General features: G+C 35.3%; 2 protein-coding genes across 4 annotated transcripts in view; one reads left to right on the forward strand and one right to left on the reverse strand.

Moving 5' to 3' along the window:
• ANGPT2 (angiopoietin 2) overlaps positions 1–11307 on the forward strand; it is a 50757-nt gene extending 39450 nt beyond the window's left edge. For both annotated transcript variants that reach the window (XM_088479749.1, XM_088479750.1), the window contains exons 6-9: positions 3251–3352; positions 4253–4419; positions 7076–7206; positions 8522–11307. In XM_088479749.1, coding sequence (XP_088335875.1) covers positions 3251–3352; positions 4253–4419; positions 7076–7206; positions 8522–8682 — 561 coding nt within the window. In that variant the 3' untranslated portion in view covers positions 8683–11307. The remainder of the gene's footprint in view (positions 1–3250; positions 3353–4252; positions 4420–7075; positions 7207–8521) is intronic.
• Positions 1–12411, reverse strand: part of MCPH1 (microcephalin 1) — a 289635-nt gene that overhangs the window by 155272 nt on the left and 121952 nt on the right. The gene's annotated exons all lie outside the window — the stretch shown is intronic.

A 12411-nucleotide genomic window follows, 5' to 3' on the forward strand; every position in this document is an offset into this window, starting at 1 on the left:
AATAACTGGAAGGTAGAAAACTGCTTTGCTAGCATACACAGACATCTTGGGCTGGCACCATTTGTACATCTGTGTGTAACTGAGTCCAAATATGTGTAAAAAAGGCTCAGATATGAGCAGCCGCAGCTTTTCCTCACACCATGTACTGTACTTCATCTGCCACTTTGTATGTCTGTAGAAACCATTTTCTGTGTGGTTTATGTCGTAGCCTAGTGTCTTTGGTATATTGTGAACAGCTTTTTGCTGTCTGCCATGCAACAAAGACACAATATCGAATGAAAAATAGGGTATGCTACTAATCTGAGCATTTCAGTCATGCGGGATATCTGATGTGTATGAGGACACTATGTGTCCTTCTTCTGTAGGCGCTGACAGTGAAGATAAGTCAATACTAGGCAACAAATTATATAGTTATGGCATTTCAGTAGGTCCCAGTTGCACACACAGAATGAGATTTGAGTGCTTGCTAAGGTCTGAGGGCATGTGGGTGTATTGTATGGCAAGTGGGTGGTCTGATTAGCTTGTGGTGGAATCTTGGAGCAATTAGGAGGCATTTTGGAATAAGTGACATGGTGTTTCCAAATTAATTTAGAGGCTGTTTTTTATGACTGAACTTAAGGAAAATGTGCAGCCTCTTCACATTGAATTATATAAGAAAGCCCCTTCTTTGCTGTTTGTTTTCTCAAGCATGGCCTCTCTATCCTCTGCCTCATAAATGAACATTTTTTTTAACCTCCTTGATTTGTGACAACTTGCAAATAAACAATGTTGATGAAGTGGTTATAGTTTTGTACAGGCTTCAATATTGTAACTGAAAATATAATGCAAAAAAAAGAGGTTGCTTAGAATTTTCGCTGCCTTTTCAAAAAAATTCTAATTGTTTCTACAGTTGCCCAAACATGCAATAACTTTGACTGATCAAAAAGGTCAGTGATGACTTAGTTGGCTGCAACTCACAGGATGTATAAGCCCAAAAGAGATTTTGATCATTATTTCATGGAAAGCCATCAGATGTCAGCCAGGACAGTAAATTCCATCAGATCTGAATGTTTATGCAGGCATCATCCCACTGTGCTAATGCTGCCATGTGATCCAAAAATTCTGTGATCAGACAAAATATCAATCTTTGCTCCACCCCTAACCTGGCTTACTGCACTTGCTTTCCTTCCTCCCTGCCTCAAGCCCAAACCTTCCTTTTCTCTCTCCACTTGCCTTATTGACCCCATGCCCCTCACCTCCTCCAATCCCTGCCTCTGATATCTTCCACTCATCCTTCACATATGCCATTATGTCCCCATTCTCAAGTAACCCTCCCTTGAACCTGCTGCTCTCTCTAATTACTGCCTCATCTTCTCCTTGCATATTTCTTCAAGCTCCTTGAGTGGGTTGCGTATAATCACTTAAGCTCTTTTTGCTCCTATTTCCCTTCTTGAACAGCTCCCATCCAGTTTCCAATCTTCCCTAAGGATCTGTCCTTGGTCCCTTTCCCTTATGGTTTTGGAGCGCTCATTAACTCATTCGGCTTCTGATACCACCTGTATGTTGATGACATTCAAACTTACTCTCTTCCCGTGACCTCTCATCGTCCATCTTCCTCAAACTTAACATCTCGAAAACAAGACTCATCGTCTTTCCCTCCACCAAAGTCTTCTATCCTCTATCCCAGTGTTGGCTAACCTTGACACGCCAGCTGTTGTGGAATTATATATCCCAGCATGCCCTGCCACAGTTTTAGCATGCCCTAATAGCAAAACTGTAGCAGTGCATGCTGGGTTATGTAGTTCCATAACAGCTGGAGTGTCAAGGTTAGCCAACACTGCCCTATCCCATTCCTCTATCAGCTATCAAGATGTCAACCTTAAGCCAACTCTCTCTTTCACACCCCTACTTAGTCCCACTCACAATCCTGCCAATGTCCCTTCTGTAACATTTGCAGGATCATGTACTCTTAACCTGAAACCACTAAAAACCATCATGTCTTTGCCTTGATAATTATAACCTACTCCCCTCTGATCGTACCAACTCTTACTTTGCCTCTTTTTAATACATGCTTAAGTCAGTTGCCTGCCTTATATACCCCTCTGGCAGTCGCTCCACTTGTTCCCTATCCTATACAAAATCATCTTTCATTTATTTGGCACCACAAAGTGTCCTGAGTGCCCTACATAGTAAATTACAATTAAATGCAAATAATACAGTATATTTAACAGACAGCACAGGGGGGTAAACCAAAAATTTAAGCTTTCTATACAACCAGGTCACAAATACTAACAATAGCAATCAATGACCAGGTGCTCTGGGAGGGTAGATAAAAATGATCACAAAGCGGACTGTGAGTTGAGACGCATTGGAAAGCAGGATAGTGCAGGATGAGAACTAAAGGGTTGAGGGCTCAGACAGTCAGAGCTTACTGTCTAGGGGAGTGTGGAAATTGAATTCAAGCTTACCTCCCTCACTTACAAAGTCCTCAACCATTCTTTACCCCCATACAACTTACCTTAACTCACATATGTACACTCCCACTTCACCATGCCAACAAATGCATGCTCTCCTTCTCCCTGATTACCTCTTCCCATTTCTGCCTTCAGGATTTTTCCTGTACTGCTTCTAACCTGTGGAATTCCCTACCATGCTTAGATTTTTAGTTGGTAAGGCTTTAAATGTACCCTTAAAACTCACCTTTTCACTCAAGCCTACTACCCACCCATCTAACTTTCCAGCATCTGCACACCACTGCTCTGCTCCTCTCTCTACCTCTTTGTACATGCCCATTTTACATTTGCATGTAAGCTCTTATGAGCAGGACCCTCTCCTTTTGTTTTCTCTAAGCAATTATGTAATTTGCAGGCTGTAATTATATATACACATATATATATATATATATAAAAATTAGTGAATCTGGCTTTAGCTGTTTAAAATTGTTCATCCTGTACCTATATAATATTGATATACGGTCTATACACAGAGCTGCAGGATATTTGTGGTTCCGTATAAATAAAGTATAATTCTCTAATTACTACTACAGGACTTGGCAGTTATAGAAGCTACGGCAACTGCTACTTAATTTGCATTTTTTACTTTCTTGAAACAATATTGCAGTACTGTGCAGACCATGGTAATATCTGTACATCATATTAATTGGATAAAAGAAATGGACACCAGTTGTAAAGTAATTTTATATTCTAACATTCTTTATGAGATATAAGAAAATAAAAAATATGCTAATAAAATATATACATTCTGTTTGCAGGCATACTGTGACATGAAAACTGGGGGTGGTGGCTGGACTGTTATTCAGAAACGATTTGATGGCAGTGTCGACTTCCATAAAACATGGAAAGAGTATAAAAAGGTAAACAGAAAAAAAAAATGTTTCTTGGGGTTAAAAATAATCAGAATATCCTTACAAATCGTTTGATTTTAGTAAATACATATGCAGAGAATGTTCATTTTGTGAAATCTTTCACTGAACAATCAATGCTACTGTATTGCTAAAGTCAGCGTTGTCAAATTATATATTAGTTAATCTTAATATAATTCATAACAGTTGAACTCTATAAAATATCAGGGATTTTTTCCAGTGGAATTGCATGCAGTGTAATGGGGCCCATACATCTACAATATATTGCCCCAGTTCCATGTTCTGCTGATGCCAGAGAATCTGGGAAATGCAACAAGTTAGAAATCCTCGATTCACCGATCATGACCAAAAAATTATCCAGATAGTCGAGTCTGGGGTTTTTAACATGCTGTTTTTGTGGCATACGGCAGAATTTTTGCCAATGTGGGGGAATTTTGGCATAACAGTTTTAATTTTTGTTGATGTGGGGGTGTTGAGGTAATAGTTAGTCTTTTTTTACTGCTTGAAATTAAGGGTAATGTTGAGCACATTGAAGGTTGTAGGACAGTGTATGCAGCCCTGAAAATATGTCATGTTGTCTATCACCGATATAAAGACAGATGTATTGTCTAAAATAATTGTATAAAGCAAAGTTGTTGGCATGATTTACATCAAAGAAGAAGAAAGTGGTTGCTTTTAAAGCATTGTTCGTACATTTGTTTTCCTCAAAGTACATTGTGTCAATGTTACATGACAGCTGGGTCCATTTAATATTCACCAAGCTTTGCCCTTTTCACCGTTAAAGATGTGTAGGCCATATGCACACAGCAAAAGAAGATTAATACAATTACAATTAAATGACATACTAAATGTACTATACAAAATAACCTTAAAACACAATCTACTTCATAGGGATTTGGTGATGCTTCTGGAGAATACTGGCTGGGGAATGAGTTGGTCTCCCAACTTACAAATCTAAAGCGATATGTTCTCAAGATCCAGCTGAAAGACTGGGAAGGAAACGAGGCTTATTCACTATATGAACAGTTTTATTTAGGGACTGAGGTACAGAAATACAGGTGAGTTCATCTGTAACTATCAACACTGCCACAAACATTCTAAATATGAGCTATTAATCTAAACAAGCATATTGGATAATGTGGCCAGAACATGATCGTCATTGGACTGTGTTTATCTGTAATTTCCTGACCACACATTAACCATAGGTGTGGCCACATTGGACACTATGAGAGGTATTCGATTAGATAAAAAAAAAAGTCGGAACATTTTCGCCTGTCCGACTTTTTGCCTCATTCGTCTGTGTCAGAGGCTAAATCATTCCATGTGCGTCCCCGCTTTTCGCCTAATTCAATTGCAAAACAGGTGAAAACGGAATTAGGCAAATGCGGAACAGGCGAAAAGTACTGAAAGAATTGGGGAAATCAGTCTGTACCCCAGAAAAAGATGCACTAACATAGGAAATCAATAGAGATGTGTACTAATAGCCCTTATAAAACTATGTTGTGTACTTAAGTTTTGTAAATTGCTTGCTATTAGCGTCTTTGTAAAAGTGGTGAAGAATAACATTAAGCAGTATTTTTTGGTGAAAATAAGTAGTCCAGTCAAATTTGGGGTATTTGACAATGGGTGTTAGCATATTTTTAGATCTTTAAAGTGAACTTTTAAAAAACGTGAAAAATCAACCTGCAATCCCAAAAATACCTGACCCATCCCTTGCAGCCCCCCCAAGAAGCCTATTTCGCTAGTTTTTATGCTTGTCCCCCCCACTTTTTACCGCAAAAATTACATGTCTTTTTTGGGGTGTTCTTAGGTTTTTTTTTTTGCAGATTTGTCTTTTGGGGGGCTGTCCCAAGGGTTCTGAGTCGTTTTCCCACGTTTGCACCCCAAAATAAAGATTTTGCACTTCTTTTCACCTGCTATTGATAGGAGAATCTTTTTTGGAGAATTCAATGCATAGAGTTTCCGCTTAGGCGAGATTATCCTGGAATTGAATTTGGCGATATTTTTTTATGCAAAATTTTCTCAAAAAAAAAAAAACAGGCGAAAAAGGCTTTTCCCCTCTAATTGAATATGGCCCTATAGCTCAGTTTTCAGAATCGTTGTGTGTCTAGCCAGCTATAGTGGACATGCCGATTTCGAATTTAACTTAACTTAAATTACTTATATTAAAATTTAACTCGAATTTTAATATAAGTAATGTGGTAGTGGACAGGGTTGTGATTCTGTTTGTCCACATTTTTTTATAACTGGCAGCTATCAGCTTTGGTTTTGCCTAGCAAATCGACCATAAATAATTTGATTTGGTCCTGAACCACCAACCTGTGGCACCCCTCCAAGTGACCCACAGCACCCAGTTTAGGAACCACTTTTCTAAGGGGACTTTATTTAAAACAATATGAATCCGAATGCTAAATCTGGCTTCCCAAAGCACCTGAAAAGTCAGAGTAACTACACACTTGGTTTAAAGCACAAAAATTTTTATAGCAAAAAAAATTTGTTATAGTTCATATTATTAAAATAAACTGTAGATATGATTCCTAAGATTGTTCCCATAGATTATCTGCTTTATGCCTGTATATTGGAGAGAGTGAGGATTACTACCATAATATAAATAAAAGGTCTAGGGGAAAAACTGGAGCAATCTGGTCATCAAACTATCCTATGATCATAATGATACCTAAAAATATTCCAAGCAACCAAAATAGGTAAAAAGTCTGATATATGCATGTTTCTTCTGTATGTTGCATATGATATAGGAACCCCATTATTAGCTCTAGAATGTAAAGTCATATATAGCAGAACGGTGATTCTTCCGATAACATATGTATATCGATTATGCTAACAGATAGATACTAATACTGTATTTATTTGGGTCATGGTTACTTACAAAATGACAAGACTACATTATTACAACTCTGCTCATTTAGTCCTTTAGAATGCAAAAACAACATTGTCTTCTATCCAAACCAAATATTTGTTTTAATTTGGTGTGAGTTATAACTTATTGTTAGATATTATTTTAACAGCAGACATTCAAATGCTTCTAGGAGCAAAGGACACCAGTGGGTCATTATCATCAACCAATAGCACTGCTTGAAAGTAAATGCCACAGATTAAGTTGCCAAGACTGCATTTCCTCTTGAAATATAAGCAAATATGTTGTAGATCATAAAAGGGAAGTTTATAAATAGCTACAAACACATTATATTGCAATTTTACTTGTCTATGAGCACTGCTCAGAGGAACTGAGCCTTTAACACATTGTCTAGGAGATACATAAAGTTGAAATCTTGAACAATTATTAAGAGAATAGTTTCATTACATAAACAGTTGATTTATCAACTTTGTAGACTTTTTAACAAGACAATTTAAGTTAATGGTAATACCTTATATAGGTTAGCAGAAAAAAACATATAGCTTACACTGTACATCAGCACCATTTTTCCCAGACATTAATGTGAAAAGCTTAGTAAATAAAACCTCAATTGTCTTAGAAGATAGAAGTGCAAATCTTATTAGTGAGGCTAAAAAAGAAATTAAACGCTGCAATGATTGCGATGAAAGTAGGTAGCAACAGGATTACGGAAACAGACAGATTAAATATGAAGCCAGACATGAAAGTCTTCACTTTGTGTACGGTGATAGATTTTTCCACTAATGCAAACCAGCAAAATACTCCGGCTCATATTCTCTTTCCATTTTCAATTACCACAGGATTCACCTCAAAGGATATACTGGGACAGCAGGCAAAATAAACAGTATAAGCCAACCAGGAAATGATTTTAGCACAAAGGATGCAGACAATGACAAATGTCTTTGCAAATGCTCACAAATGGCTACAGGAGGTAGGAATTGTTTTCTGTTTTATGTTCTTCCTATTATTACTGGCACCTGAATGTTATACTATTTGGTGTTTTTCACAGCTGATCACAAAAATTAAATATACATTTAGTTTCTACCTAGACATCTAAATGAGTTCTTTTAAAGTTTGCAGCCTTTAAAAAATGTATTAATATGTCATAAAACTAGATTACATATAAAGCAATTTATCTTGCTTTTATATTAAAATAAGATACAGAAAACACATACTTCAATGGCGTAATTATGAATGGATGGAATGAAGATGCTTTTTTGTGTGAATTTGTATATGTTTATATCAATGTTCTGCTCCGCACATCTGTCTCTCTCCAGTGTGTTTAGTATATCAGGAGGTAAATGTGTAGCTTTTGTGGGTGGCAGTGACCTATGAAGGGCAGATGGCATGTGACGGGCAGTGTCATGATGTCAGGAAACCACAGATCGAGATTGCTCCGAAAAGCACTGGGTAATGGTGGGTGGGAGACTCCTGTGAAAAAGAAAATATGTAGCTACACAGATCAGGCTAGACTGGTGTCTCAACTAATGTTATTGCACTTCTAGGCATATAGGCATAATATAAACACCAAAAGGAACTATTATGAAAGTGAAGATATCTTTTTAAAAGAAAAAATAAATTCAAGGAGCTGTATATTTAGCTAGAATATTTTTTAAAAATAGTACTTGTATTAAAAAAACAATATCAATGCATCTATTACAATAAAATATATATAACTCCACTAGTAAATCAAGTCAGGAATAAAAAAACCTCACATATGTCTAAAATTCAGACTGTAAAATCACATATATAACACTGTATAATTCAGCCACGAGGCTGGTGAGGCAATCAATGTTGTTTAGGCATCTAGCCCACCGCTGCTGCTCTCCGTCTGCAGCTTCAGTTGTACAGATTTGTCAGTGTTGACCGGTCAAACACTCCCAAAAGAGCACAAAGTTGGTCTCTACGTGTTTCTCCGCCTTTGAGTCTCGGCGGCTTCCTCTAGAGACAGTTGACCACCAGAGACCTCCGGTATAGCCTCCAGTATTTTATACAATATTAATCAGAATTGTTAGAATGAACATAAATTATGTGAAACAAAGATATTCCTTGGATTTAATATTTGTATATAAGTTTAATACAGGTTTAGATACACTATCCGAATTATACAGTGTTATATATGTGATTTTACAGCCTGAATTTTAGACATATGTGAGTTTTCTATCAATTTGCTGTAACCTAAACCTTCAGTTACAATGGAAACCTTTTTGTTGCAAAACAAATAAACTATATTTTTCTTCTTACAGGTTGGTGGTTTGATGCCTGTGGTCCTTCCAACCTAAATGGGATGTATTACTCATTAGGACAAAACACAAATAAATTTAATGGAATCAAATGGTACTACTGGAAAGGATCGGGGTATTCTCTGAAAGCAACAACAATGATGATTCGACCTGTTGACTTTTAAACATTATACAGTGGTTATTAATTAATAAAGACAATTGCCAGAACTTTGGATAAAATGTCATAACTGCCACCATGTTGATTGGAAACAAAGGAACAGCACTCTGGACAGTGGCTGACCTAACTAAAGAGAAAAGTCTTTGAACATTTTTCAACATGAAAACATAAATTCATGGTATTTCAAGGTAGTTCTTAACACATCATCTGAGATGTCAGTGTTGCTGTGTGCGGCATTTAATTGGATGTAAATAACTGGAACTGTGAAATTTACAGAAAACATATGTTGTGCCTTTCTGCAGAAATATGCCTGCAGTCTTTGTGGCAGCCTACCTGCAAACCACTTTGTATTATTTTCTGTATTATGTGGTGTACATATATATGATTGTAAATTAACTGTATAGACTTTGGTAATGTGTTACACATATAAAAGGCGAGCAAGTTAGAGTACATAAATGTGACCTGTTTACATATTTTCTGGGTTATTATAATTAACCCAAACACTTAATAGAAAGAATAGCATATTAATACAGTACAACTTCCGCATTTTATTGAGGTACGATTCAAATCTCAAATGAATCTGGAGTCCTCACTGAGTATTATGTAGTTTGTGTTTTTATGACTTGATATTACAGCAGAAGAGACGCTCACAGAACTTGACGAACCAAAACTGATTTATCGTAGTACAAAACACTTCCTTAAATTTATTTTAAAAAAATTTACATTTTGAATGTGCATCCAGGCACTTGTAAATTACTGAGTTAAATGGTAACTATGCCTGACCAGCATCCTTTCTGTTCTACAACTATTGGTGATGCCTTCTATTGCAAAACTCTGGGTAACTTCAGGGTTCATGTGTTTGGCTTCTCAGTTTCATAGGTAATTGCAATTTATTTTAATAAACTGCACATTGGTAAATCCATATAGGGGCACACCAGTTATGTCACAGCAGGAATAAAAGATATACTGTATTTTGCTTTTTTATCTGAGACTTTTGCCATGTGTTAGCAACATATTGTCTTGGGTCTATGGGGGCAGCTATATGTTTTTATGGAATAGGAAATTGATAATTATTTTATTTTAAAAAGAGCTACAGTGGAAATTCAGGGTAAGACATGTATTTGACATTCATGCAGATTTAAATTTTGGGTTTGTATGATGAAAGTCTTATAATAGATTAGAATCATGGTTACATACAAAACATACAATAATTTTATACAAACCTCTATACAATGGAGTAGAACACTGCAGAGGAATACATTAGTGAACCAACTGAAGGTGCTTACTGAAATACAAAATTTGACTCCAGCCCTTAAATGTATCAACAATCATTATTGCACATTAGTAATTTAGGCTTTTTAGAGCTAAATTTATTATTTGAATTATCAACCATGTGAAGATTGTACCTTCTAACTAATTTGGATTATGTAAACATTTTATTAACAAATTTTCTATTTTATGATTACTGTGTGTCTACAAAATTCAAAGTGCCTTCTACATTTTGGATTCTTTAAATATTCTGAGCTTTGCAATTTTTATATTAACAGACAAGTCTTCAAATTCATGTCCATGTTCTCTTTTAATGACATTAGCAAATTCTATTTTGTTTAATAAATAGAAGCAAACATTATGATGGAAGAAAGAAGTGAAATTCACATTAAAAAACATATTGTTAGTATTTTTACTATTCTACAAAAAGTATTCAGCAGCCAAAGTAATTATTTTCCTAAATCATTTGTGTCTCAGTTTGGAAGTTTTGTTAAGATGTTGAAATTATGTTTTATATAAAACCTGTGTACTGTCATGTCAATTACTGAATTTGGAATTTCCACATGTCAATAAATTCTGACAACTATGTAATTTTAGTTTTAATAACTCTGTTTCACTGACTAGTACCAGTGTATAATATAATAATATTAAACTTAAGGACCACAGCAATGAAAATTGATGCCGATACATTTATAATAATTACTCTCAATTAAGCATGGTTTCTGTTCAAAATCCAACTCACACTTGGCAGACATGGCAGAAGTGTCTCTGCCTTCTAACAAGTTTATATACATATTTAAGTAATGTATATTGAGTTATATTAACTTTTTACAAACATTTCGTTATTCAATTAACTCACATTTTTTCTTTACTAGACTTCCTGAAATCTTTGTCTGTTTCTAAAATCAGTAATGTCTGAAAACATTATATTACAACTGTAGTTGAGAAATCTGTGTTTATCATTGATGTAGTGGGACCCCAAGACGTAAAATTTGTTTAATTGCTTCGATAAGATATATACTTGTGTACAGTATGTACATATATTTTTGTATAATATATACAACCCTGATAAAGTTCATAGAAATTAAACATGTAGGGGGTGGCCTCTCATGTTGGTTTTGATGACCTGACACTTCCATTTTGAGAGACTACTTGGACCAAGTTTTTGGACTTTAAAATTCTGAGTTGCTCAACCCACCCCTTATGACACCAACATTCATTCTATGGTCCAAGTAACTTGGATAGCATTTCTTCTCCATTATGATGTTTGTCATGAACAACAATTAAAACCTTTGACCATGTGTACATATGTGCTCTAATGCATAAAGATGTTGATTGGCTGATTAGATATCTGTATTAACAAACTGGTGTACCTAATAAAGTGGCTACCCAATGTATATGTTATAAAATCTTCCAGTCTTCCTAACTTTAATTTTAAAGTGTGTCTTCTTTAAGAAATATAATCATCTTTTATTTTCCAATTTAATGCATTTTGAAACTCAAAATTAGCACAACTACTCAGAGTACCTCTATCAAACTGTATAAAATCAAGAACCACCATGAGCCAATTCTTCTATTCTCACTACACAAACCAAAGCCTACTATTAACAATTCAGGACTGGCTAAGTGAGAGGAATTCCTGTCTACATTGGCATCATACTGTGCAATGAGAAGGAGCAAAGAAAATGCATTAATTAATTTATTAACAGTTTCTTATATAGCACAGCATATTCTGTTGCGCTTTACAATTGGAAACATTAATAGAACAAAACTGGGTAATAACAGATATATAGGTAGGGAGGCCCTGCTCGCAAATGATGACCTCCTTTCAAAAGTAATGGGGTTATTAATGCTTTTATGGAGACATAAAATTGGAAACAACAAGGACAAACAATTATTACTTTTATTATTGTTCTTGAATTTCTCATCAACACCTTTTAGTATAATCCGATATTAAAACACTTCTGTATTATTTTTTTTATATACATATTTGTGAATTTGGTTCATAACAACCAAGTGTTATTTATATACTGCTCTATAAAGTTACCTTATCAATCAAACTTTTTAAACGGTTATTTTTGCAAAACAAAAACAATAAAATTCCACACAATCCTCTTCTTAATTGTTAGACTGGACTCCAATCTAAAAACGGTCTGCTGACTGGGTGTCTAATGTTCTGACCTTTTCAAGTCATTTAACTTTGAAGCTATAGATTTCTTCTGCTTCTCATTAGTATCATGCTGAGAAACAAGAGCTAATAACTGTTAACTATTTTATGAGTGAATGCTTTAGGCATCTAACCTCTACCATGTCTTTATTCTACAATAAGTTTGTATTACAAAATACACCATAATCTTTATAGCTTGGGTGAGTCCCCTTTACTCATTTACAGGACAGGGGAATACTATAGACTACAGTATATTCTCCAACACGAAAACCATTACAGAAATGTGTAATTATGCACACA

This window comes from Taudactylus pleione, unplaced genomic scaffold, assembly GCF_031769625.1.
Source record: "Taudactylus pleione unplaced genomic scaffold, aTauple2 ptg000244l, whole genome shotgun sequence".
NCBI classification, from domain to species: Eukaryota; Metazoa; Chordata; class Amphibia; order Anura; family Myobatrachidae; genus Taudactylus; species Taudactylus pleione.